We start from the raw sequence: 23350 nt of genomic DNA on the forward strand, positions 1-23350 counted from the left end.
AGTCTAAAGCCATGGGCTATTTGAAGGTGGCGAAAGAAAGCTTGCTCTCTGGGTGTGCAGGGCATGACAATACACAGCAAGTCAGTCCTTAAGGTAAATTAACCCATGCTGGATTGTTGGGTCATGTGAGCCAGGTCAATGAATACTTGAAAATTGCTTAAAATGGATTATCACTACTAATTAAACCAAGCAATGAATTCTGCTTAGCCAAAAATCCAAGTGCAAGAAAGACACTCTCTCAAGAAATACTTAACAGTATTTTTATTCATATTCACTTGTTTTCAAACTATCATTAATATTTAACAAAAATGTCATGCAAACAAAGAATAATTGTTAAGATTAAGGAAAAATGCAACAATTTGTACATTAATCTTGTCTATTTTTTAGACTTCCCCCTGCAAATGAATGGCCTCTCCATTTCTGTACCTTACAGTTAAATAATTAGAAAACATTTCCCTCTGTTTCTTATAGAAATGTTGCTCCTTAAAGTGGCATCATATATAAAATGTAAGATTTATTGACTCTGACCTTTAACAATAGAAAAAAAAGAAGGGAAAAAAGAAAAAGGAAAAGAAATAGGTTACTACCGAAAAAACCATGAAGCGATAGGTCTCATTACTACATGCCGGAAAGTCAATATTTAGGGACTGCATCTGACCATAGTGGGGAACAAAATCACATTTCATCATGTTAGATTGGTTTGTATTAATCTAGGAAGTGGAAAGAAAGGTACAGCTTGAAGATTCCTAGGCTTAATACCTTGTATAGCAGTCAAGCATGTGCAGGCCAGCTGACTGTGAGGGAATTTGGGGTTGCTTAAAAGGAACCCCTGTGATCCTGACCCCAACATTTCCGATGGGCGCAGGCAGACCTGCAGGTGCTCAGGTGGAGCATGCAGAGTTCCCGCCCCTCCGCAAGGGCTTCCTGTTTCACACTGATGGAAGGGAAAACTGTGGAAATACCAAGAAGTGAGTGGGAAGACCTGCTTTGCACTGGAAGTACTCAAGGGCACTGGAGAGGGGCGGATGTCTGTGTGCTTTTGCGGAATGGGATTTGCATAGGAGAAATTCCCGGTGGAATTTATGAGTTTAAAAATGAGATTCGGTACAAAACTCCCAATATGCTCGAGCTGCTGCTTGACGCAAGATTGGAACACCCTTTCCTATGCTTCTCCTCAGGTGAGCCACTGATAGAAATAAAATTGCTTTTTTATGAATAATCACAATGATCAGTTGTGGGGCCAACCTAAATTACCAGCAGAGAGATATTTGTTCCTTGTTTTCAAAAGGAATCCCGCCCCCACACTGGGGTCTGCCGCACTTCCAGTGCTTTATGGAACATTGCTAGTAAATACCTATGGTATCACATTTCCTTAACTGGAAAAAAATACTCCTTCAGGAATCAATGATGCAAAGATTTCTATTTATGCACAGTTTGAATTTTGCTTGTAGGAAAACTGTCTACATGATTTTGCAAAAGCAGCATTTTGCTTGGCAGGAACTAAGCTGTACTTCAGATCCTGTAAGACATTAAGTTTGGTATTTTCCCCCCAGAAGTGCTAGTAAAGTCGTATAAAAAGTACAAACAGCACAACATATTCATCAAACCGTGTAAATTGAATCAACTGATTTCATATTAAAAAGTGTAATATTTTTATAGGGTTTTCGTATTAGAAGTGCACAAGGAACAACAACTAAACAGCTCTCACAACAGGCTGTGAGGCATATTAATATTATTATCCCCATTTTACAGATGGGAAAACTGAGGCAGAAGGGTTCAGTACCTTGCCCAAGGCCACAAGGGGAGTCATTAGCAGAACTGAGAAAAGTAATCCATTGTTCCTAATCCCAAAACTGCAATACAAATATAAGAACATCTATATGTGCTCCCTCCCACTGCAGATTGTTGTATCAATAGGAGGGTTTTTAAGTGCATGCTTGCTTATTCACTGTAAGGCTGTATAAATGCCAAGTTTTCCTGGCACAGATATCAGTTGATTATATGGTCATTCTTATCAGTGCTAAATCACTGTCAATTTACTTTAAGTGTTTCAAATAGATTTTATGGTTATGAATTTCAAGGAGATTTTAATTACCAGATTTTGCATTCTAGTGTATTGCAAACAAACTTTTTTTGGTTGAGCAGAACATAGCTACCATTGTTGTTGTTGCTGTTTGTGCAACACACATGATGCAAAGAGATACAAAAAAGCTGTGACAATTATATAATTCCAATGAGTGAGACAACATAGGTAACAAATCATATCATTATTTTTTCTCAAAATCTTTGGTGGGAATGAATCCTCAATGAAAGTACTGTGTGAGTACTTTCCCCTTACTATATTAGTGTACCTGTGTTGAGTTTGGCCGAAAAAGACTCACTTGTATTTCATAAGTAGACAGAAATAATCAGGTGAAACGCAAGTGATGCTGAAGACCCATTTGGGCTAGTCCCTTCCAGACAGCAGCCATGTTCTGTGACCACAGCTCTGCTTGCAGGAGGCTGCTGAGGCTGCTGAGTGGCGGGAAGAGTGCAAGAGAGCACTTATGGATGCCCCTATGCACAAACAAGCCAGCCAGGCAGCCAAATAACCAGTGCACTTCAGTGTGGGCCATCTTTGATGGTTGGTGTTCCTACAATTTTGCCTTGCATAAATGGTTCTAAACACTGGAGCAGATCTCTCTTCTGTGAACGAATGGTTCCTAAAATCCTGATTAACTCTCAGCCAATATGATTCCACAGATGACTGAACAGAAGTCTAAGTCGAAGGTTCCTGAGTGTGTTAAGTCTTTATTTCATGAAATCAAGTTAAGCATGCATCACTCCTTAAGTTAGAAACAGGAGTACAGCTATTTTGAGCCAACTCTTACAGGAATCGGTGAGTTTGTACTGGCATCATTTAAATATTTTTCAGCAGACATGCAGATGTCTAAAACTGGTTTTGGTTAAGGAATACATGCTGCGGGTGTGTTTAAATATGTTTTCTGTGTGAATATGTTTTAGGTACAAGTCCTAATAGCACCTTGTTAATGTGCTGTCCTGCTGCTTTGTTAAAGGGCTGGATGGTTTATATAACTAAGAAACTCTTGCTTTTGTCAAAAAAGAGGAATAGCAGATGGGCTGGCAGTGAGCATATCACTTTAGGCCAATGCTGGGCCTTTAAAAAGAGCAAGAACAAAGAATATTGTTCTTCTGCTGGCTGGGCAAATGCTGGCGCACATCAAAGTACCAGTAAGCGGCTAATTATTTTCTAGTGCATTGGTCCAGTATGCATTAAGCAGCTTAACACAGAGAAGAACTACTGAGTCAAACTTAAGAGGGCTCAGAAATAAGTTCATCAGTGATACAGCTTGATATTACACATTTATAGCAGTGCTACAAAGTTAAGTTCCTATCATCCTCTATCTACTATTGTTTCATTTGGCTGTTCTTTTCGAAGTGCTCTTATTTCCTTTGCGCAACTGCCCATCATCTCTTCGTTATCTAGCACTCACCACCACAGGAGCACACCAGATCAGAGTATTTGGGCTGGACTGAGCAGCTTCATGGCTTATAGGGAAAGGCGCTACTGGGGGCACAGGTCTTCCATGCCCTCTCCTCTCCTGCAGCCCTCTGCCTGGAGCACCCGCTCATCTCTTCTGCAAAGCTACAGGAGGAAAGAACAAAGAACAACTCCACCAGCGGCACCTTCCCGCTAGGGAAAAGGCCTCCTGGACCCAGCCTTTACCCAGACAGCTCGATGCTGGGGCTAGACAAGATGATGAGTTATTTGAGGAGTGTTTAACTCGCACACAATGCCTGCTACTTGGGTCTGAATGACATGACAGCCCATGCGTCCCATAGAGGGTTGAATATTTAAAATGCCCACTGGCACATGGCACATACCACCACCTATGATGGGCTGCAGTGTGAACCCCCGTCTGTGCTTACTCTGCCTGGATGCAGCTCTCCAGAGGCTCTTCTCTGTCAGCTGCAACCTGCCCCTCTTGCACTGGAACCCTCGACATGCAAAGCAGATGCTTTTCTACTGACCTATAGTCCATCCCCTTGGAGAAGGGGTATTCAGATCCCAGAGTTTAGACCATCAGCTCCTCAGGGGAGAGAGGTGTCTTCTTTCTCTTGCTCCGTAAAAGTACCATTTGCATTGTTGGCACTGTATTAGTGTTTCCACCCCAACGCACCCCCACTGGAACAGGTCTCACTATGCAAGACTGTGTTGAGGCATTGGAGAAAATGAGAACTGCGGTGAACAAAATATGCCCTGAAATGTATTACTTCTCAGAATGTGGACGGACAGTTATTTAAATTAACTGTGCTCTGGAAAGTGCTATCACTACAAAAGTTGTGCTCTGCCAATGGCAACAAATGTACTGAGTAAATGGGGCACTTCTTGAAAAATTAAATGTTTAATTTTGCTATGCTGCGCCAATTATAGATAAGCTACAAGCGTTAAAACTGGGCATTCAGAATTATCTTGTTCAATAATGGCAAAATCTCTAAGGTGGTGAATTTTTTTTTAGAAAAAAAGACAAAGAGTGCAGTGAGTTGGTGTCAAAAGTTAACAGACTACCTGAACTGTAAAATATTTAAAGTGCTAGTAGTTCTAATATTTTCATGTGTAATAGTTGTCTGGCCTTTTACATGTTTCTACTACTTTTTATAGTTAGAGGATATCAAAATCAGCAGCTCCTGTTTAAAATGCCTCTTCTTCAAAGTAGGCCAGCTCAAATGACACGACAGGCATCTGGGATTAAACGACCCTCAAGGAGCCTCAGCATATGCCAGGTGCCATTTTGGACATGCCACTCTCTTTAGGGACTTGTCATGTCAATTGAACCTGGTGCTCCAGGGTATTGCCAGGGTTCAAAAATGCCTAGGGTGGTTTAGCCATCACATAATTCCTGAGGGCCAGGCCTGGATGACAAAACAACCTCTAATCAGGGGCTGTGTATGCAGAATGGCTCACGCAGAATCATAGAATAGCAGAGCTGGCCAGGGCCATGAAGGCCATCGGGTCCAGGCCCCTGCTGTTGCAGGACGCCACGGTACACCATCCCACTCGGGTGGCTGTCCAGTGTCTTTCAGCAGGGGTGCTGTCGGTCATGACAGCTGAAATCGCCCATGCTGAACTGCCGTGTATCCCAGGAGCCAGATCAATACTGTTTCTGTTACACCTTTCATATGTCAGTCTCACTTTATGGCACAAACGTCCCCTGGTGTTTAATGCCTTTCTGGATGCCCCTTCATTTTGTGATTTCCACCTCTGAGATTGCTGTCCATTTAGCTGGTTCGCAACTGCTAATCTGAGCAAATACTTAGTGCAGTAGCACATTTTCCTAGGTCTTTTTTTACTTCCCTGTGGTCACTTAGAACACTGGAAGTGGGCACTGTGCTAGCAAATGTGCCTGTATTGTGGCAGGAAATCTATGCCAATCACATGGATGTATCCCATTTAAGATTTGGGGGGAATGCCCTCGAAATAAATGCGTATACAATAAATTTATATTGCATTCAATTTTGCCGCACCTTCTCCTCACTTAAGGATTAAATGAGGAGCATTTTACACATCCTGAATTGCTTGGGCTGCAACGTGCTCTCGTGGCCCGTGTGGGGCACAGCGGACATGCAGGTGTGGGGCCTTTCACAAATGCCTTTTGCATACAGGTGTGGGGGAAACCATGTACGGTCATGTACAAATAGGTGCACCCAGTTCTTTATAGGCTTGCACGCCTCTCGAGAGCTGTGATGAGCAAAGGGGCCCACCACATGTGCACACACACACATACATGGAGCAAACAGGTAGCCCAGTGCATGCTTTCCCCAACGCCAACGGGCTCCCAGAGAAGGCAAGACAATGCATGGGAAACGACCCTTGCACAGCTCCTCAGGGAATTGCGAGTCTCAAGAGCTTGTAATGGGCGACTGACGATCTTTTTTGGCACAGTTGAAAACTGTACTGTAAAAGTAATCTTTTAATAAAATGAGGAACCCCATTCGTGGCGATTTATTTCACTCTGAGATTGCACTCTCCATGCAGCAGAAATGGCAGGCAGAGGGCCCTCTGTACAGCAAGATCCTGACACTGACATGCAGACATTCAGCATCTACGTTTACGAATATTAAGAAGGGAAACATTAAAGGGGAAGAGGGTACCACCTTCCATGCCAAAAAAGGAAATACGTATTTACTGATCTTAAAAATCAGCACCTTCTAGGGAAAAAGTGAAAGGGGGAAGGGGAAGACAAACAATTCAAAATAAGAAGCCTGGAACTCTACAGGGAAACCTCTGTTAATTATAGTTTTGACCTATCCTTCTTATTTTTTTAAATTAAGGGATGGGTAGCAACCACTCACCTCGTCTGCCTTTCAAGCCATGCTTGAAAGCCATACCTTTCCAGCCTTACTTGGTCTGAGCAGAGAGCCAGTTGCTTCCTTGCAAGACAAAGCCCTCAAACTGCCCTTCCAACTGCCTAGGGCCAAAAGGTGATATGGGGATTTGGTGCAAGAAAGGGAAGCCCTGGGGGTAGGTAAGATACCCAACACTCACAGTTTCGGGGTTGTGGGGGGAGCTTTTAACAGTGCAAAAGTGGTGCACACAGCTTTTGACCGTGGTCAAAGTGTTGTAGAAAGCCTGCAGGTAGCCATTACATTTAACAGTAAACCTACATAAGAATAAAGCATAGATTTCCCTAAACTATCAATATTGAGAACTTAAAAGAAACCCAAACAAAAACAAAAGAATAGTAATAATAAAACATTAAGCTAAATCTAAATCAAAGGTCATCCGGAACAAGAATCTTCACAAATAGCACAGCTGTGCCTTATAAAAATGTATATCATTATCTTCATACCTGATATATTATCCATAATATAGATTCACTTAATGCTTATTATTATTAATAAACATGCAAAATTCATTGCATGATGCATATTCAGCAACTTCAACCAAGACAACTGCAGCTGAAGAACACATCTTCAAGTTGCTGTTTAATTCTCACTAAGTTTTCTGTGGTTCCAGGTCTCTTAAACCAAAGTTAAATGCTATATATATTTCTTTAAAAAAACACTTCTTAAGTATCTTGGGAAAAGAGGGGAATGACTCTGAACTCTGCATTTTTATTAATTTACTGTACAAATACTTTCCATACCTTAAATCTATCATGCAGTTTACTAAATAAATAAGTAAAAATTGAGGACTTGGGGCTTGCAGATTTTTTTCAGAGTCAAAGAAAGAAACATTTTAGAATAAAGCATTAGAATTGGCATAATGATAAACTTGAGTAGTGGCATAAATTAAGCAGTAAAATGGCACCCTGGATTACAGTATAATCTCATGGAGATTAAAATTAATACATGTATCAGTATTATGCAGTTTACCTTTAAGCTAGTCCACCAGAAGTTCTAGTTAGTATTAACCCTACCTGTCTAGCTTTCCCATTTCCTAACCAAACCTTTATACATGTGCCTCCATTTTGATCAACTGATTTTGAAAGACCTTATGGACCTGTTTTGTTCATTATTTGTTTGAATATGTACCTGCTCAACTTGAACTTCCTCTGTTCCTACATTCACTCCTTTCCAATCAATATACATTTTCAGGCCTGTTATTATCCAATCATTCATCCTATCATGTGACACCAGGCAGACCAATGAGAAGGCTGGTCCCACATGGCTGTGCATGCAACATTTCATAGCCACTTAATGTTGTTTTTTATGACTAAGGATTTTTTCCAAAGCCTACATGATACTCTTACATTTGCTATCAACCCTTGAAGAAGATTTGAGATGTACAGGCTACAAAGGGATACAATAGAAGTTATAAAAACGACAAAGGCTAGCTTCATAAGAGTAACCTAAAAGCAGCAGTGATTCCTAGATGAATACATGGGGTACTATGTGGTGATCTGCTAAGACCACATTCCTTATTGTAAACCTCAATAGTTTTCCTTACTTCTTACCCCTACAATTTTCAGACCCAAATGGAATCAACAAGGCAAAGGTCTAAAAACTCCAGGGTTAAGGACCATTTTCACTGAGTGATTTTTGTGTCTATCATTTTCATACTACGTTCTGCAACATCGGATGTATAAACTGTGGGTTGACATAGGAGAACCCTTCAAAATCTGTTTGGTCTATGTTAGAAATGACCAGCTGATCAGGCGGCGTTAACACTGGCTGTCCTCTGGTAAAGAACTTGTCAAAGTTTTCAGCACCCTTGCCACACTGTAAAGGAAAAAGGAAAAGCAAGCCATGAGAACACATGGACATATACCAAGCTTTAAGTAGACAGAAATGTGTGTTTTTTGTTGTTTTTAACATAATCTGTGACTGAAAGGCTGTTGACATATTACTTTTGAGATCTATAGACTGCCCCATCTGTTCTTAGAAATGCCCTTAGGTGAACTCACATGGGGATCCAGACACAACAATGGGGCTACGAGCAAATCCAGGTTACAAACCTGATCTTTCAGAGCATCAAGCGCAGGCAATGAGGCGATCTCCCAAACCTGGGAACCCCTCACCCATGCGGATCCCATCTTGCCAGAATGCAGCTTCAATTTATTGCTCTTCACCCAGCCCATCTCTCTAGGACATGGGTCCTCAAACTATGGCCCGCGGGACGGATCCGGCCCGCCATGCCCATTCATCCAGCCTGCGCCACCGCCCACCGTGCAGGCGGGAGGTGGTGGCTTGCTCGCTCGAAGATGGTTTTGGACTCGTTGGGAGATCTCCCGGCGAGTTCAAAACCATCTCCGAGCGAGCAAGCCACCGCTGCCTGCCTCCACTGCGCACGGGTGCTCGCCGCTGCTTTGCAGCATGGGCTGGAGGAGGCGGCTTGCTTGCTCGGAGATGGTTTTGCACTTGCTGGGACATCTCCAAGCAAGCAAGCAAGCCGCCGCCACGCATGCACCCAACAACCGCTCACCGGCCCGCACTCCCAGCCCCACCCCGCCCACTGGCCCACCCGTGTAGCTGCTGCCTTTCAATTGGGCCCCTATTGAAAAAGTTGGAGGACCCCTGCTCTAGGATCTGCACAGCCTCACTTGAGTCAGATGTCCCAGGGAGCACTACTGATGACAGTGCACTCCAAATCCCCTAATGGCCATTCTTAGTGGCTTCACAGAGATGGCAAACAACACTGGGGACAAGATGGAACCCCAAGGAACCCCTTAACTGTGTTGCCAAGGGCCTGAAGAATCATCAGTCAAAGTTCCTCTCGGAGATTGACCTTGCCACTGCAACACAGGGCTTCTGATGCGCTGCCTGTGGAGCAGGTCCAGGAGAATATCGCAACCGAAGGTGCTGGAAACCAACCAGAGGTCTGAGCACAATGGACACACCACGTTTCCCTGTCCTACTCTTGCTGAAGGTTATTCAGCAGTGCAATCAAGGCCGATTTGATCCCATAACCAGGTTGCAATCCAAGTGTGAATTAGTCTAGAGTCCCATGCAGAGATCCTAATGCAGTTTGCGACGAGAGCACGTGGGCCTGCTGCACCGCATGTAGGCTCGTCACCCGGACTGCAACAGTGGTTATTCTGCAGTGGTTCCAGCGCATTCCTGCTCTGTAAATAGCAGCAAAAGTACTCATGGTACAAGGAATGAACGATGCCCCATGAGCTGCTCTGCTCTGTTTCACACATTGAACGTGAGTACTGGTGGCAACATTCTGACACTCAAAGGGGAACCTGTATGTTAGAAGCATACATGCCATAATAAATTCTTAGGAGAAACATCACTTTATAGGGCCATGGATATGAATCGCAGCTGTCCGGAAGTGCAGTTTGTCACGTGTGCCACCATTCTGCCAACATTTACCATTTTAATGGTTATAACAAAAACTGAAAAAGCATTTAAAATAATGCACTCTATTATGCTTTTGCTGTGCTCTCAACATGCAAGCTACTCTGTGGCAATCAAAAAGGCCATTAAGACGACGATTGTTCTGGCAGAATTCTATCAAACAGTCTCAAAATAGATCCTTTAGAGAACGCTTTTGTTCTTTTCTTTCATTTTGAACAGGTTTTTTCCCATGGCTTGTTTTAGGCTGTTGTTTTCACCTGAGCTGAGCAGGACAATTACGCTTTTTGACCTCACGGTTTGTAGGAAAGGGGTGCAGAGCTACTCGATGAGCACTTCATGCACCACTCCTGAACCATCTCGCTTCCCAGACGCTGCCTAGCGTCAGATGGCACTGCTGCAGCCTCGGCCTTCCCCGCCCTGCCCGCCTCCAGTGCCACTTGCTGCCTCCCTTGCCAGGGACCCTTTCCTCCTCTCCGTGTCAGCCTGCTGCGTGCGCACACAGCAAGCTACAAGGGAGCCCGTAGTTCTGCCAAGTCTTCACCAAGTTCTTCCACCACATATCTACCTCAAGGTTTCTGAAGAGTCCTCGGAGAAGACACCTCTCACTTTTAACTTGCCTAATCGGCCATACCTTGACCATTGTATTCCCCATTAAAATGAGTTTAATGTGTCACCTGCCGTGTTGTTTGTATGTACTTGCCTGTTCCTCATGGTAAACGGAGCCCAGATCGATCTTCTCTCCTAACGGCTTTGCCCATGCAAGGGAACCCATGGCCCATCATCTGCCCCCCAGGTTAGAAACAGAGGGCCAGCAAGCAAAAACCCAGCAAAGCCCTTCAGTCCTCTATGGACACCCTCAGTTACTACCATACTGCTGCTCCAAAGAGCAAATTAGAAACAGATAAACCCACAATCAGTGCTACATATATTTCAGGTACTGTAATAGGCACAGTTTGAACCACCTTTGCTTGCAACGAGTTTGTCAAATGCGTATTTCTTGAGTACAAATCACCCAATGCATCTTCCTCCTGCCGCAATGTGTTGTCCTCTTGTGGGTGCTGTGCCATGTGGAAACTGGATATCAGTGGTGCACACAGATACTTGGGATGATGCCAGTTTTGCAGAAATTTCTACATGTTCTTGCCACTTTTGAAACCATAGGAGAAATAGTGCCCACAATTTGCTGTTCAGGCAGGGTGATGAGGACATCTTCAGCAGTAAAAAGAAAGGGAAAAAGGAGGCTGGGCCTGGCCCTCAAATAAATTTGCCCTCAAAATTGGGTATCTCCCACTCAGCACTACTTTCCAAGTTGGAAGTCTACAGTGTACAAAATGGTCAAAAGAACAGTGAATATTCTGAAGGAGTTCTGTGAGTCTGAAATCAACAAAGGTAGGAAATGAGAGAAAACGAATGAAAGGGCTGCATCCTTCATGCAACAGGGGCTCCGAATATATATTTAATATGATCTTGAGCGCCTCCTCCCTTTCTGAATCCAGCTTGGACGCCAGGTATTTCTCACTCCATCATAAGGTCATTTTTTTGTTGCGACATCCTAGCATAATTTTGCTTCAATGGGAAATTAGTCCAATGGCCCGACCACTGCTGCACTCTTTAGCATCTCCTTTCCCAGGCTGTGGGCCATGTTTTTTCCAAACCATATTTGTTGGCATATTCTTGATAGGATTGGTACTGATTCCATTTCTGTAGCTTGCAATAGTCCTACTAGTTCACTATCTACTCTGGGTGTTTTATTTCTTCTAAGTGCTTCCAGATTAGTTTTCACTTTACTTTCTACTACTGCAGGGTACTTCTCATTAGGGTTCCTCTCTGATGGAGTCTCTGCCATCTTTTTATCTCTTCTGTACAGTTTTCCATATAGTATTTCCACTTTCTCTTTATTTTATCCTGGTCAGATAATATGTTCCCCTCTTTGTCTTTCAACATTCCATATCTAGGTTTGACTTTTCCTTTGACTTCCCAGATCATCTGGAAGAGGTCTCTTATTTTTCTTCTTTTGTGGTTCTATTTCTTTGGACTGACCACTGTAATAGAACATTTGGCTCTTCATGACAGTCACTGAAAAGTTGCATTCAGGATTCTGACTCCATTTCTTACAGCGTTTACTGTAAATTACTCTTCTTAGCAATTGTTGAGTGTTTCCTCCTTGAGTCATCAAGGGTTTCTATTTTCTTTGTGCTACAGGAAAAGTCTTTTTTGCTTTTTTCTTCTGACACTGTTTCTGGTTTCAATCCTTCTTGGGCAGTGATGGCAAACCCTTTAGAGACCAAGTGCCCAAACTGCAACTCAAAACCCACTTATTTATCGCAAAGTGCTAACACTACAATAAAACCTGAAAACTGAGGTTTTAGTTTAGAAAAAACAAATCACAGCCAGTCGAAGCGAATATATACATATAAGCAAATATACAGATATATATCTATCTGTGGCAGTGCACTGACTGGTCATGCAAAAGCTTGGATGAGTCGGGACGAATGAGTTGTGGCTTGTGATGTCAATGCCTTGCGCCGCTACTCCTTTCTGAGCGTGTGCATGGCCCCTATTGCACAGTTATCCAATGCTCGGCTGCTGGGGCGATGCTGAGGTGACTTGGCTCAGTGCGGAAAGACAGGGTGCTGTGTGCCCACAGTGGCATGCATGCCATAGGTCTGCCACCAAAGCCCTGACTCTACACTGGTGCACACCCCTAACCTTAACATAGGGGTACAGTTCAACAATAGAACAGGGAGGACCGGAGATCTCTTCAAGAAAATTGGAGATAGGAAGGGAACGTTTCATGCAAAGATGGGCATGATAAAGGACCAAAATGTCAGGGACCTAACAGAGACAGAAGAGATTAAGAAGCGGTGGCAAGATTACACAGAAGAACTATACAGGAAAGAGATTAATGTCCCTGAGAACCACGATGGGGTGGTCACTGACCTCGAGCCAGACATCCTGGAATGTGAAGTCAAATGGGCCTTAGGAAGCCTGAGCAACAACAAAGCTAGTGGAGGCGACAACATTCCAGCTGAGCTATTCAAAATCCTAAAAGACGATGCAGTAAAAGTGCTACACTCAATATGCCAGCAAATTTGGAAAACTCAACAGTGGCCACAGGATTGGAAAAGGTCAGTTTACATTCCCATCCCAAAGAAGGGCAATGCCAAAGAATGTTCAAACTACCGCACCATTGCACTCATTTCACATGCCAGCAAAGTGATGCTCAAAATCCTACAAGCTAGGCTCCAGCAGTACATGGACCGAGAACTACCAGAAGTACAGTCAGGATTTTGAAGGGGGAGAGGAACTAGAGATCAAATTGCCAACATACGCTGGATCATGGAGAAAGCTAGGGAGTTCCAGAAAGACATCTACTTCTGCTTCATTGACTATGCTAAAGCCTTTGATTGTGTGGATCACAACAAATTGTGGCAAGTTCTTAAAGACATGGGAGTACCTGACCATCTTATTTGTCTCCCTTGAGAAACCTGCATGCGGGTCAAGAAGCAACAGTGAGAACTGGACACAGAACCACTGATTGGTTCAAAATTGAGAAAGGAGTTCGGCATGGCTGTATACTGTCGCCCTGTCTATTTAACTTATATGCAGAGCACATCATGAGAAAGGCGGAGCTAGATGAACCACCAGTCGGAATTAAGATTGCTGGGAGAAATATCAACAACCTCAGATATGCAGATGATACCACTCTAATGGCAGAAAGTGAAGAGGAACTAAAGAGCCTCTTGATGAGGGTGAAGGAGGAGAGCGCAAAAGTTGGCTTGAAACTCAACATTAAGAAAACTAAGATAATGGCATCCGGTCCTCTCACTTCCTAGCAAATAAATGGGGAAGAGATGGAGATAGTGACAGATTTTATTTTCCTGGGCTCCAAGATCACCACAGATGGGGACTGCAGCCAAGAAATTAAAAGACGCTTGCTCCTGGGGGGAAAGCTATGGCAAATCTAGACAGTATACTAAAAAGCAGAGACATCTCCCTGCCAACAAAAGTGCATATAGTCAAGGCTATGGTTTTCCCAGTTGCAATGTATGGCTGTGAAAGCTGGACCATAAGGACGGCTGAGTGCAAAAGGATTGAGGCCTTTGAATTGTGGTACTGGAAGAGACTCCTGCGAGTCCCTTGGACCACAAGGTGATCAAACCGGTCAGTCCTAGAGGAGATCAACCATGACTGTTCTTTAGAAGGCCAGATCCTGAAGATGAAACTCAAATACTTTGGCCACCTAATGAGAAGGAAGGACTCCCTGGAGAAGAGCCTAATGCTGGGAACAATAAATGGCAAAAGAAGAAGGGGACGGCAGAGGATGAGGTGGCTAGATGGAGTCACTGAAGCAGTTGGTGTGAGCTTAGGTGGACTCCGGGAGATGGTGGAGGACAGGAAGTCCTGGAGGAGTGTTGTCCATGGGGTTGTGATGGAACGGACACGACTTCGTGACTAACAACAACAACAAACAACGCAGTTCCATTGAAAAGAGTGCAATTTTGAAAAAGCCTTAAGTAGCTTTTTGTACACCGCTCATCTTTTCTGCCCATTCAGAACACATTCCAACCATTAAAATCATGCCAGGATACCTCGTTTTTGTAACCCTAACCCTGCCCTGGTGCACACCCCTAACCCTAATATGGGGTTAAAGTTCAATTGAAAAGATTGCGATTTTGAAAAAGCCTTCCTTGAGTAGCTTTTTCTGCCCAGCTCATCTTTTCTACCCATTCTAAACACATTCCAACCATCAAACTCATGCCAGGACACCTCCTTTTTGTAACCCTAACCCTGCCCTGGTGCAAACCCCTAACCCTAATAAAGGGGGAAAGTTTGGTTGAAAAGATTGCGATTTTGAAAAAGCCTTCTTCAGTAGCTTTTTCTGTACAGCTCAACTTTCCTGCCCATTCTAAACACATTTCAACTATGGCTATCATGCCAGGAAAACTCATTTTTGTAACTCTAACCCTACCCTGGTGGAAACCCCCAACCCTAATATAGGGTGAAAGTTCCATTGAAAAGAGGGCGATTCTGAAAAAGTCTTCTTGAGTAGCTTTTTCTGCAATGCTCATTGTATCTGCCCATTCCAAACGCATTCCAACCATCAAAACCATGCCAGGACATCTCGTTTTTGTAACCCTACCCCTCCCCTGGTGCACACCCCTAATCCTAATGTAGGTAAAATTTCCATTCAAAAGAGGGCGATTTTGAAAAGCCTTCCTTGAGTAGCCTTTTCTGCACAGCTCATCTTTCCTGCTCATTCTAAACACATTCCAACCATCAATATTATGGCAGGACACCTCATTTTTGTAACCCCAACCCTGCCCTGGTGCATACCCCAAACCCTAATATGGGGCGAAAGTTCCATTGAAAAGAGGGCGATTTTGAAAAAGCCTTCTTTGAGAAGCATTTTCTGCACAGCTCACCATTTCTGCCCTTTCTAAACACATTCCACCCATCAAACTCATGCCAGGACACCTTGTTTATGTAACGCTAACCCTGCCCTTGTGCACACCCCTAACCAATATAGGGCGAAAGTTCCATTGAAAAGATTGCGATTTTGAAAAAGCCTTCCTTGAGTAACTTTTTCTGCCCAGCTCATCTTTTCTGCCCATTCTAAACACATTCCAACCATCAAAATCATGCCAGGACACTTAGTTTTTGTAACCCTATCGCAGTGACTGTACTTCTGGTAGTTCTATCGCAGGCCTTTTAGAGACCGAGTGCCCAAACCCAGCCAAACCCACTTATTTGTCGCAAAATGCCAACACTGCAACAAAACTGGCAACTGCGATTTTAGTTTAGAAAAAACAACTCACAGCCAGTCTGAACAAATATATAGGTATCCTTGGCAGTGTACTGACTGACCATATGAAAGCTCAGATGGGTCGCGCCTAATGAATTGTGGCCCGTGACATCAATGCCTGGTGCCACGTCTCCTTTCTCAGCATGTGCATGGCCCCTGTGGGCATTCTTATCCGATGCTCGGCTGCTGGGGCAATGCTGGGGTGGCTTGGCTCATGTGCCGACAGAGCGGGCTCTGTGTGCCCGATGTGGCACACGGACTGTAGGTTCGCCACCACTGTTCTAGGGCCGTCTTTCTGGTGGTACCCAGGGCTGAGTTCCAAAGGGTAGCACCTGATGCTGAGTCTGCAGTCATTTAAGCACCAGGTGAAATTTTTCAATGTCCCAGATCCATCAGATCTGCACTTACTAAAACTTTAACCAAGTATTTTTATGTTTTTGTAAGAATTGTATTTGTTTTATTTAGCTCTTGCTATTTAGTTATCTTTGAATTTTTGTTACAGCTGACTTGAATTTTGCACCAAGACCCTCTCAGAAGTTTTGCACTGAAATCAGGATATAAAAATCCAAATAAACAGATTGCGTTTATAACATTCTGTTGCATTCCACGGCCATGGAAATAGGTTCATTGGCAAAGGAGGTGTTATTTGTCTTACTTACCACTTTAGGCTTGAACGGAGGCTGTATCTCTCTGCCTTCTAGTCTCTCCCAGTCAATTCTTCTAAAGAAGGCATGCTCCCTGATGTCTCTCTCCCCTTCAGGCCCACAGCCAAGACGTTTTGCAGGGTGCTTAGTCATTAACTGGGCATTAAACATACAAGATATGAGGAGTAGTTTTCAGGAATGGGAGCCACATGCTATTGATGACTTGCATTTACATAATTGTGTTTGTGAGAGCCAGATAAACCTGATGACATGGCACCTTTAAAAACAGGGCCACTGCACAAATGATCCTTCCAGGGACTTCCTCCTTCCTTGTACCCATGTGCGTTAGCCTCCTAGGGCTGAGGCCTAATGGCGTTAATGACTTGAGGCCAAAGGAGCACCTCTGAAAGGATTCTCCCCTGGGGGAGCCATTTCAGGGCTGAAGGGCAAGCGCCGTTCTATTTGCCGGGCAGAGGGAAGGAGGGAGTGAGGGCCCGTATCTTTTCGCACCTGCTTAGTACACTGTTCTTAGAACTGTGGCTCCTGCCTTCTGGCAGGCGAGATGCACAAGGAGGTACAGGGAGACAGAATGGGGGTGCTTGTTATAGGGGTGGGGAACAGAAGGTGGTGTTGGTTGCTCCCAAGCTGTATCGCATATCAGAGAGCCTGAACGGGGTGACCACCCAAGTGGACTGAAAGTACTGCTGCCTCATGCCATGTCAGTGGGAAAACATCCACTATCTCAGACTTGATTCTGGTTGAGTGTACTAAGCTGGCCTGTATCATGACGACCTGACTGGATCAGCTTTTCCCACCTGGGTTCTCCATGTTGCAACACACGAGACTTGGAGGGAGGGGAGACAGAATTGCATTTATCTGTTGTATTTCTAGCTCAGCGCCCAGACCGTACCCTTCTCGTGCTAAGTGTGTGTCTGGCACAGAACAAGCTTCTGCTGGCGTACAGCCTGCCCCATTGCCCAACCATCTTCCTTCCTGAGCTAGCTGGAGTGACTCCTGGTTTGTTCTCCCAAGGGACTTCAACAGACAAATGGGCAGTGGCTCAGGACTTTATGGCCCCCATGGGTCTGCCCTGCTAAGTCTTTGGCTTCATTCAGTCAGCAGGGCATGCTTTGGATTTGGTTTTCTGTGCTGGGTGGCATAATAGTTCATGGGGGTGGAGGAACTTTCTCTAGTTCCATTGGCCTGGGCAGTGGAGCTTCGGCTGTGAGCCTCTGCGGGGGTAAGAAGCCAATTAAGAGGACCTGCTGCAGGAGGCCAAAGTATCTTGATGGTTTTCTGATGGCTCTTGGAGATTTTCTTGTCCTCTTAGTAGGTGATTCTACTGACACACAGGATGACCAATGGAATAGGATAAGTTGGCCCAGGCTGTTGACACAATTGTTCCTAAGCACTCTCACTGAGTAGAGCCAAGCAAGCTCCCTGGATTTTCAGGGAGCTGAGACAATTAAATGAGGGATTACAGCTAAAGCAACCTTGGCAGAAAACTCAGAATGAGCCCAGCCAAGTAGGACAGAGCTCATCTGAAAGTCTAATTCATGACAGAAAGGACAACCGGATATTTTTATCCTCCACAACTCAGTGTTTACAGTTACCCAAAGGAATGGCTTTGGGTGGTCAAAAGCTTATTACTTGCTGGCCAGTGTGATGAGACTGTGACCTCACAATAGTCAGTTGCCATAATTTTGTACAACAGTTTGAAGATAAAATGCTATTTTCTTAATATATCTGAACCTGACTTCAGGCCTGGCTATGGGACAGCGACTTCTTTGTGAACTTTGGTGGATGGTCCATGCTGAGAACTAGACAGAGGGACTCTGCTGGTTCCGCTGAACCTCTCACTATCATTGACCATGGTACCTACTGGAGATATCTGTCTGAAACGGGCCCTGAAAGCAATGGGGTCAACTCAGAATTAGGCAATCAATTTGCAGGGGGCTGCAGTGGGAAGGAGAGAACGTTCTGTTCTTCCTGCAATATTCTTCTGTGAGCAGATCAATGATTCCTGATCCAACCCATTGTTTTACAATCCCTGTGCATTTTAATACATACATGGAACTAGTAGGAGAGGCTGTCCAAAAATTGGGAGTCTGGTACCACCAGTGCACTGATGGCACTGAACTCTAACACTAATCTTGCACTCTCTTTCCGTTCCATGCAAATCCATGGAAGCTGTCCCAGCTCTAGAACAATGTCAGGTTTACTCCAGAGAAGACAGGGGTGCTCTGGGTTAGTCCAGAGGCATATCCGGAAACAGGGATACAAGCTGTGCTGGATGGGGTTAGATTCCCCTGAGAGACTTAAACTTGCATGTACGTCTGGACTGAGCGCTATACCAAGATGTGCAGGTTTCCATTATGGCCAGGGCACGTTTGTACCACTCAGCTTGCCAGAGGCATTCATTCCTGGAGATAACAGATCTATGTTTAAATTATACTGAGATTTTCTTTGTAGCCTGTATATTATCACTGTTAGGCATCTTGAATGCTGTTTTCAGTGGAAGGTTGGATTCAGATGAAATATGGTGATGGATAAAATCAAATCTTTTTGTAAGAACTACAGGGTTTAAAAAATTAATATTCATAGAACAACAAAAAGGAAGGGGGCAGAACAGATTAAAAGAAATTTCAGGCCTAAAATCATAAGAACTGCTCACTATTAATACATCTAAAACATTCATTCAGTAGCTCATAGCAGAAACTGTTTCTTCACAGTGCTTTTTCCTATGTTGTCACAAAATAAAGTTCCCAGTTAGAAACCGATCACTCTCTTGCTGATGGACTGAGTGGAATAGTTAGCAAGAAGGAAATTTTGCATGTGCATTCAAATAACTATGACTCCATCAAGTCAGAAAGCTGTCTTGTCTTAGTTTATGGACAACACACCCTTCTAAAAGTATGAGTTCAGGCTAGAAGAGTCTCCTCAAATGGCTAATAATGAAGCATATGCCCTCTAGAGGTGCAAGTTAGTCGCACTAAATGTAGATAGGCTGCAAGACTACTTGCAAAATCCTGTGGGAAGCTGCACACATTCTAAGTATTCGCATGCACTCCAAAACAGAAGCAACATCCACTTCTACAGAAGAAATTCAGAGCCTCCAGAATACTTGGGGACACAGGCAACATAATTCAAACACACAATTATTTTACTATTCATAGAGTAAGGACATTTTGGTTATATCGATAAGCATTTTGTTGTTGTTGTTAACTGCTAATTCCTGGCCAGAGGGAAAACAATACCACTATGTCATGCAAGAGCATATACACGCAAACACACACACACACACACACACACACACACAGAATGAGAATGAAGAATGCAACCTAGGAGAACATATCATGAAAATATCTTGTAATGTGGTCTAAAATGCTTAATATCACAACAAGAAGTCATCTTTATATGTTTGTTTCATAGATGCCACAGCAAGATCTGAAACTTTACTAGCATCTGGTACCCATGCAACCTAATCTGCAGCCTCCTCGCTTCTGAGATGTGCAGATGTAGTAGAGAACTTTCTACAGTGACAACAGGAATCTCTAGGAGATTTCATGTTGAAAGTTTAAGTGTAGCTGAAATGGGGCGGGGGGGGGGCTAATTAAAGCATAAATGTATGTGGAATTTTCAAAAGTGAGTGTTAGTGTAAGAGACTGGAGGTGAAATAGCAAAAACAGACAAGTGCACCCTCACTATCCAGTAAACACCAAGTATAAATGCTTGACAGATCAACTGCTAACATCCATGAGACTTAATCAATGTAGCTGACAAGGCATCTCAGACAACTGCAGCATGCTTACCCCCTTGCAAATGGACACAGCCTCTTTGGACATTGCTTTTGGATAAGAAACATTATGTTCCATTATCGACTGAAAGAGCTCATCTTCATCTTCACCATCAAATGGAGGCTGTTAAAAGAAAACCAAAGCTAAGGTTTGCTAGGAAATTCAGCTTACAGCTCCCATGTCATAATAGCCTGGGCACAATGCAAAGAGCTGAGGCCCTACTGAACTTGGCTATTTCAGATAACATTGATCGCCCCGCCACATGAGCCGGCCAAGGATTTAAGAACTTCCTGCCATCCCCTGAAGCCCATTTGGCAGGACTGTTATTGCAGGCCTTCCAGGTGGCTGCTCCTGACCTCTGGCAGACCAAACCAGCAGAGATGGCCTCCTAAGCTGCCCTATTTTGGCCATCGTAAAGATGTCACACATTTGGTGTATCTGGTTGTTGATTGCCATTATTGTTACTACATTTATATCTCACCTTTCTTCTTGCAAGAAACCCAAGATAGCTTATAAAGCTCACTTCCTTCTCATTTCATCCTCACAACAATAGCCCTGTGAGGTAGCTTAGGCTGAGGGTCAATGGTTACTTCAAAAGCATGCAGTGAGCCTCATGGCCAACTGAGGACTAGGCGCAGATCTCCAGAGTCCCTTCTGGCACTCGTAACCACTAGACCACACTGTAATGTCATTCCTGATGTGTTTCACCTGCCTTGTTTTTATGTCTCTGATTTTAATTTTGCATTTTACTTTCTGTTTCATTGCTATTCACCACTTTGAGCACCATTTGTTAGGAAAGTAGGATAAAGCTACTTTATTTTACAAATACATTTTAAAAAGCAAAGCGAAACCTTTCTGGCAAATTTGCCAAAAATTAATTCCAAGGTCTGGGGTTGGGCACTACTCCAGGATGGATTACTGCACCACATGTTGGCATGGATTTGATGTTACTCCTATTGTTTCCAGCACCACAGTTGACCACCATGATGCAAGTAGCAAAGTTTTAATGAAAGTCTGTATTTCATTAGATACATTCAATTCCCCCACCCCCACACTTAATTTTACATTTACACAGTTTACACTTACATCACATGCTTAATGTTCACGTTTTTAAAACTCCGCATTGCTTTACAAAAGGGAAGGCAAGATTATACTTTCAGTGTGAAAGTTACCAAAGACTCTCCAGAAATCTCATGAGTGTGAGAGGTAAAAGATGCATGACTCCAGCTGCTGCATGACTCCAGCTGCTGTTACATATGGAGTCTTCCTCCTCTACCCTCAATTGATTGAGAAGAAAAACAGCATCGCTTTCTTGTGACCGAGTTTAAAGAGCAGAAATTCTGTAGATACTCTGAACTAGCTTCTCAGAGGATTACTTGCACCACTTTTCCACAAGTAAGTGAATTGAACAAAATTGTTATGTTGTCTTTAGCTGAACTGTGCTGCTCAGTATGTGCATTTTTTGTTTTTAAACAGATTCTATGCATGCCCATAGAAACAGGTTCATAATAAAAGCCGAGGCACTATTCACTGTGCATCCTTCAGAGTGGGTTGGAAAACAGGCTTGATCTGACCATTCATCCAACAAGGATGCTGCCAGGTCTTGTTGCTACTGTAATGTCCTTCACATCTATTTTGCAGTTCACATCAGTGTTTGTTCATTAAAGCAGTTGACTCTTACCTGTCCAGCTAGCATCTCATATAGCAGTACCCCATAGGCCCACCAGTCCACTGACTTTGCATATGGCTGATAAGCAATGATCTGCAAATTGCAACGACAAACGCATTTTTATAGTTTTAATCATAAATGTATAACCTGTGAACATATTTGACTGAAGCTATATTACTGGAGTGAAAATGATGAAAGTCTAATACACACTTTCTGGGGGACAGCACTCTTTGAGCACAGTGGGACTTGCAGAGGATTGTGCTATAATGCCACAGCCAGTTTATCCAGATCCATTTTTCCAGGACAAACTGATTTCCACCATTTCATTTGAAGAAAACGGATTGCTTTGTAAGGTTGTTTCATCTTGCTTGCCCATTCAGGGAAAAGTCTGGGGCCCTTGCAGTGGCGTTTCAACAGGTGACAACATTCAGATCATCTTTCTCTAAGCAGTAGTATTACTGTGGGTGCTTTCCAGAAAAAAAATGGTTAAGGAAGGAAAATCAGAGTATCTGCATAGTGCTTTTTTGACTGCTACAGCAAGAAGCCCTGTGTCTGAAGGCATCCAATGTGAAAGTGAGTTTTGCTGCTAGGGAACTTAAATTAATAGGTGATAGCTGAGGTTCTGACATGAAGTTAGTACCCATTCCTTCTTTATGTCATTGAGGCTGATTTAAATGGGAGGCTATCCTGATTTTTACTGTCAATGTTTTACTTATGGAGTCTATTCACTGTTACTTAGAGTAGACTCACTGAAATAGATAGGGCTCAAGTTAGGCTGACATTAAATACACCCTGAATCCCTGGGATCCTGACTGCAGAATGGGTACAGAGAAGGATACAACAATCCACCATGGCTTAATTTACCTGTGGGAAACCCTATCACTTGTTTCACAGTTACTTGAGCGTAATCCAGCCCTTGGACAACTCCTGCTGCCCAGGTTGGCATGGCACAACCAGCTGAACACCAGACAAAAATGGCACCCTGAGCACCCACCTGGACACAACAGCCCTGTGCATAAATTAAGCCCCACAAACAGGTTCACCACATTCTCCAAGCCTTCCTTTGGTCCTGCATACAAATTGAACATTGCTACACTTACATTTTGTTACTTCAAAGCTTTATGGTCAGTTTGGGTCACCTGTCCATTTCTGGTCCGAATTCTTAAGTATTGGTGTCAACTTACAAGTTACCTGAAGCACTGCCTCCCTCCATGTCTATTTGCTTGGATTCCAAGATCACCCAGAGAGGCTCTTCTTCAGGTGTTCTCAATGAATGAGGTAAGTGGTCACAATTTCTTCAGGTTTAAGCCTTGATGTTCCATGTATATTGGCAGCACAGATGCTGGTTAAGGAAAGGTTGGGTAGCTCTGCCAAGCACATGATGCCACCCTGCCTGTGGGGGTTTCTTACTGCTTGGAACTTACTGCCCATATTAATTTTGTTCTTGAACAAGCTGTGATACTTGTGGATACCACTGCATTTCAAAACAGTATTCCTGTGATGTCAGGATGGACAGAAGAATTGGACTAAGAGTCCTACCAGTGGCAAGAGAACTTATATATGCAGGCTTGGAAGGATAACCACGTGCCATTCAATGAACTGGAGGTCTTTAACTGCTCTTGTTGCAGTT

The 23350-nt window shown here is 43.6% G+C and overlaps 1 protein-coding gene across 3 annotated transcripts in view; it reads right to left on the bottom strand.

Annotated features, from left to right (window-relative positions):
* Nucleotides 1–246: 246 nt before the first annotated feature.
* PRKCA (protein kinase C alpha) overlaps nucleotides 247–23350 on the bottom strand; it is a 218587-nt gene continuing 195483 nt past the window's right edge. For all 3 annotated transcript variants that reach the window (XM_044449503.1, XM_044449502.1, XM_044449504.1), the window contains 4 exons: nucleotides 21733–21813; nucleotides 20067–20174; nucleotides 16270–16410; nucleotides 247–8223 (listed from right to left, as the gene is read on the bottom strand). In XM_044449503.1, the coding sequence (XP_044305438.1) occupies nucleotides 8059–8223; nucleotides 16270–16410; nucleotides 20067–20174; nucleotides 21733–21813 (495 nt within the window). In that variant the 3' untranslated portion in view covers nucleotides 247–8058. The remainder of the gene's footprint in view (nucleotides 8224–16269; nucleotides 16411–20066; nucleotides 20175–21732; nucleotides 21814–23350) is intronic.

The sequence above is a fragment of the Varanus komodoensis genome, unplaced genomic scaffold (genome assembly GCF_004798865.1).
Source record: "Varanus komodoensis strain SLA01 unplaced genomic scaffold, ASM479886v1 scaffold59_1, whole genome shotgun sequence".
Classification (NCBI taxonomy): Eukaryota; Metazoa; Chordata; class Lepidosauria; order Squamata; family Varanidae; genus Varanus; species Varanus komodoensis.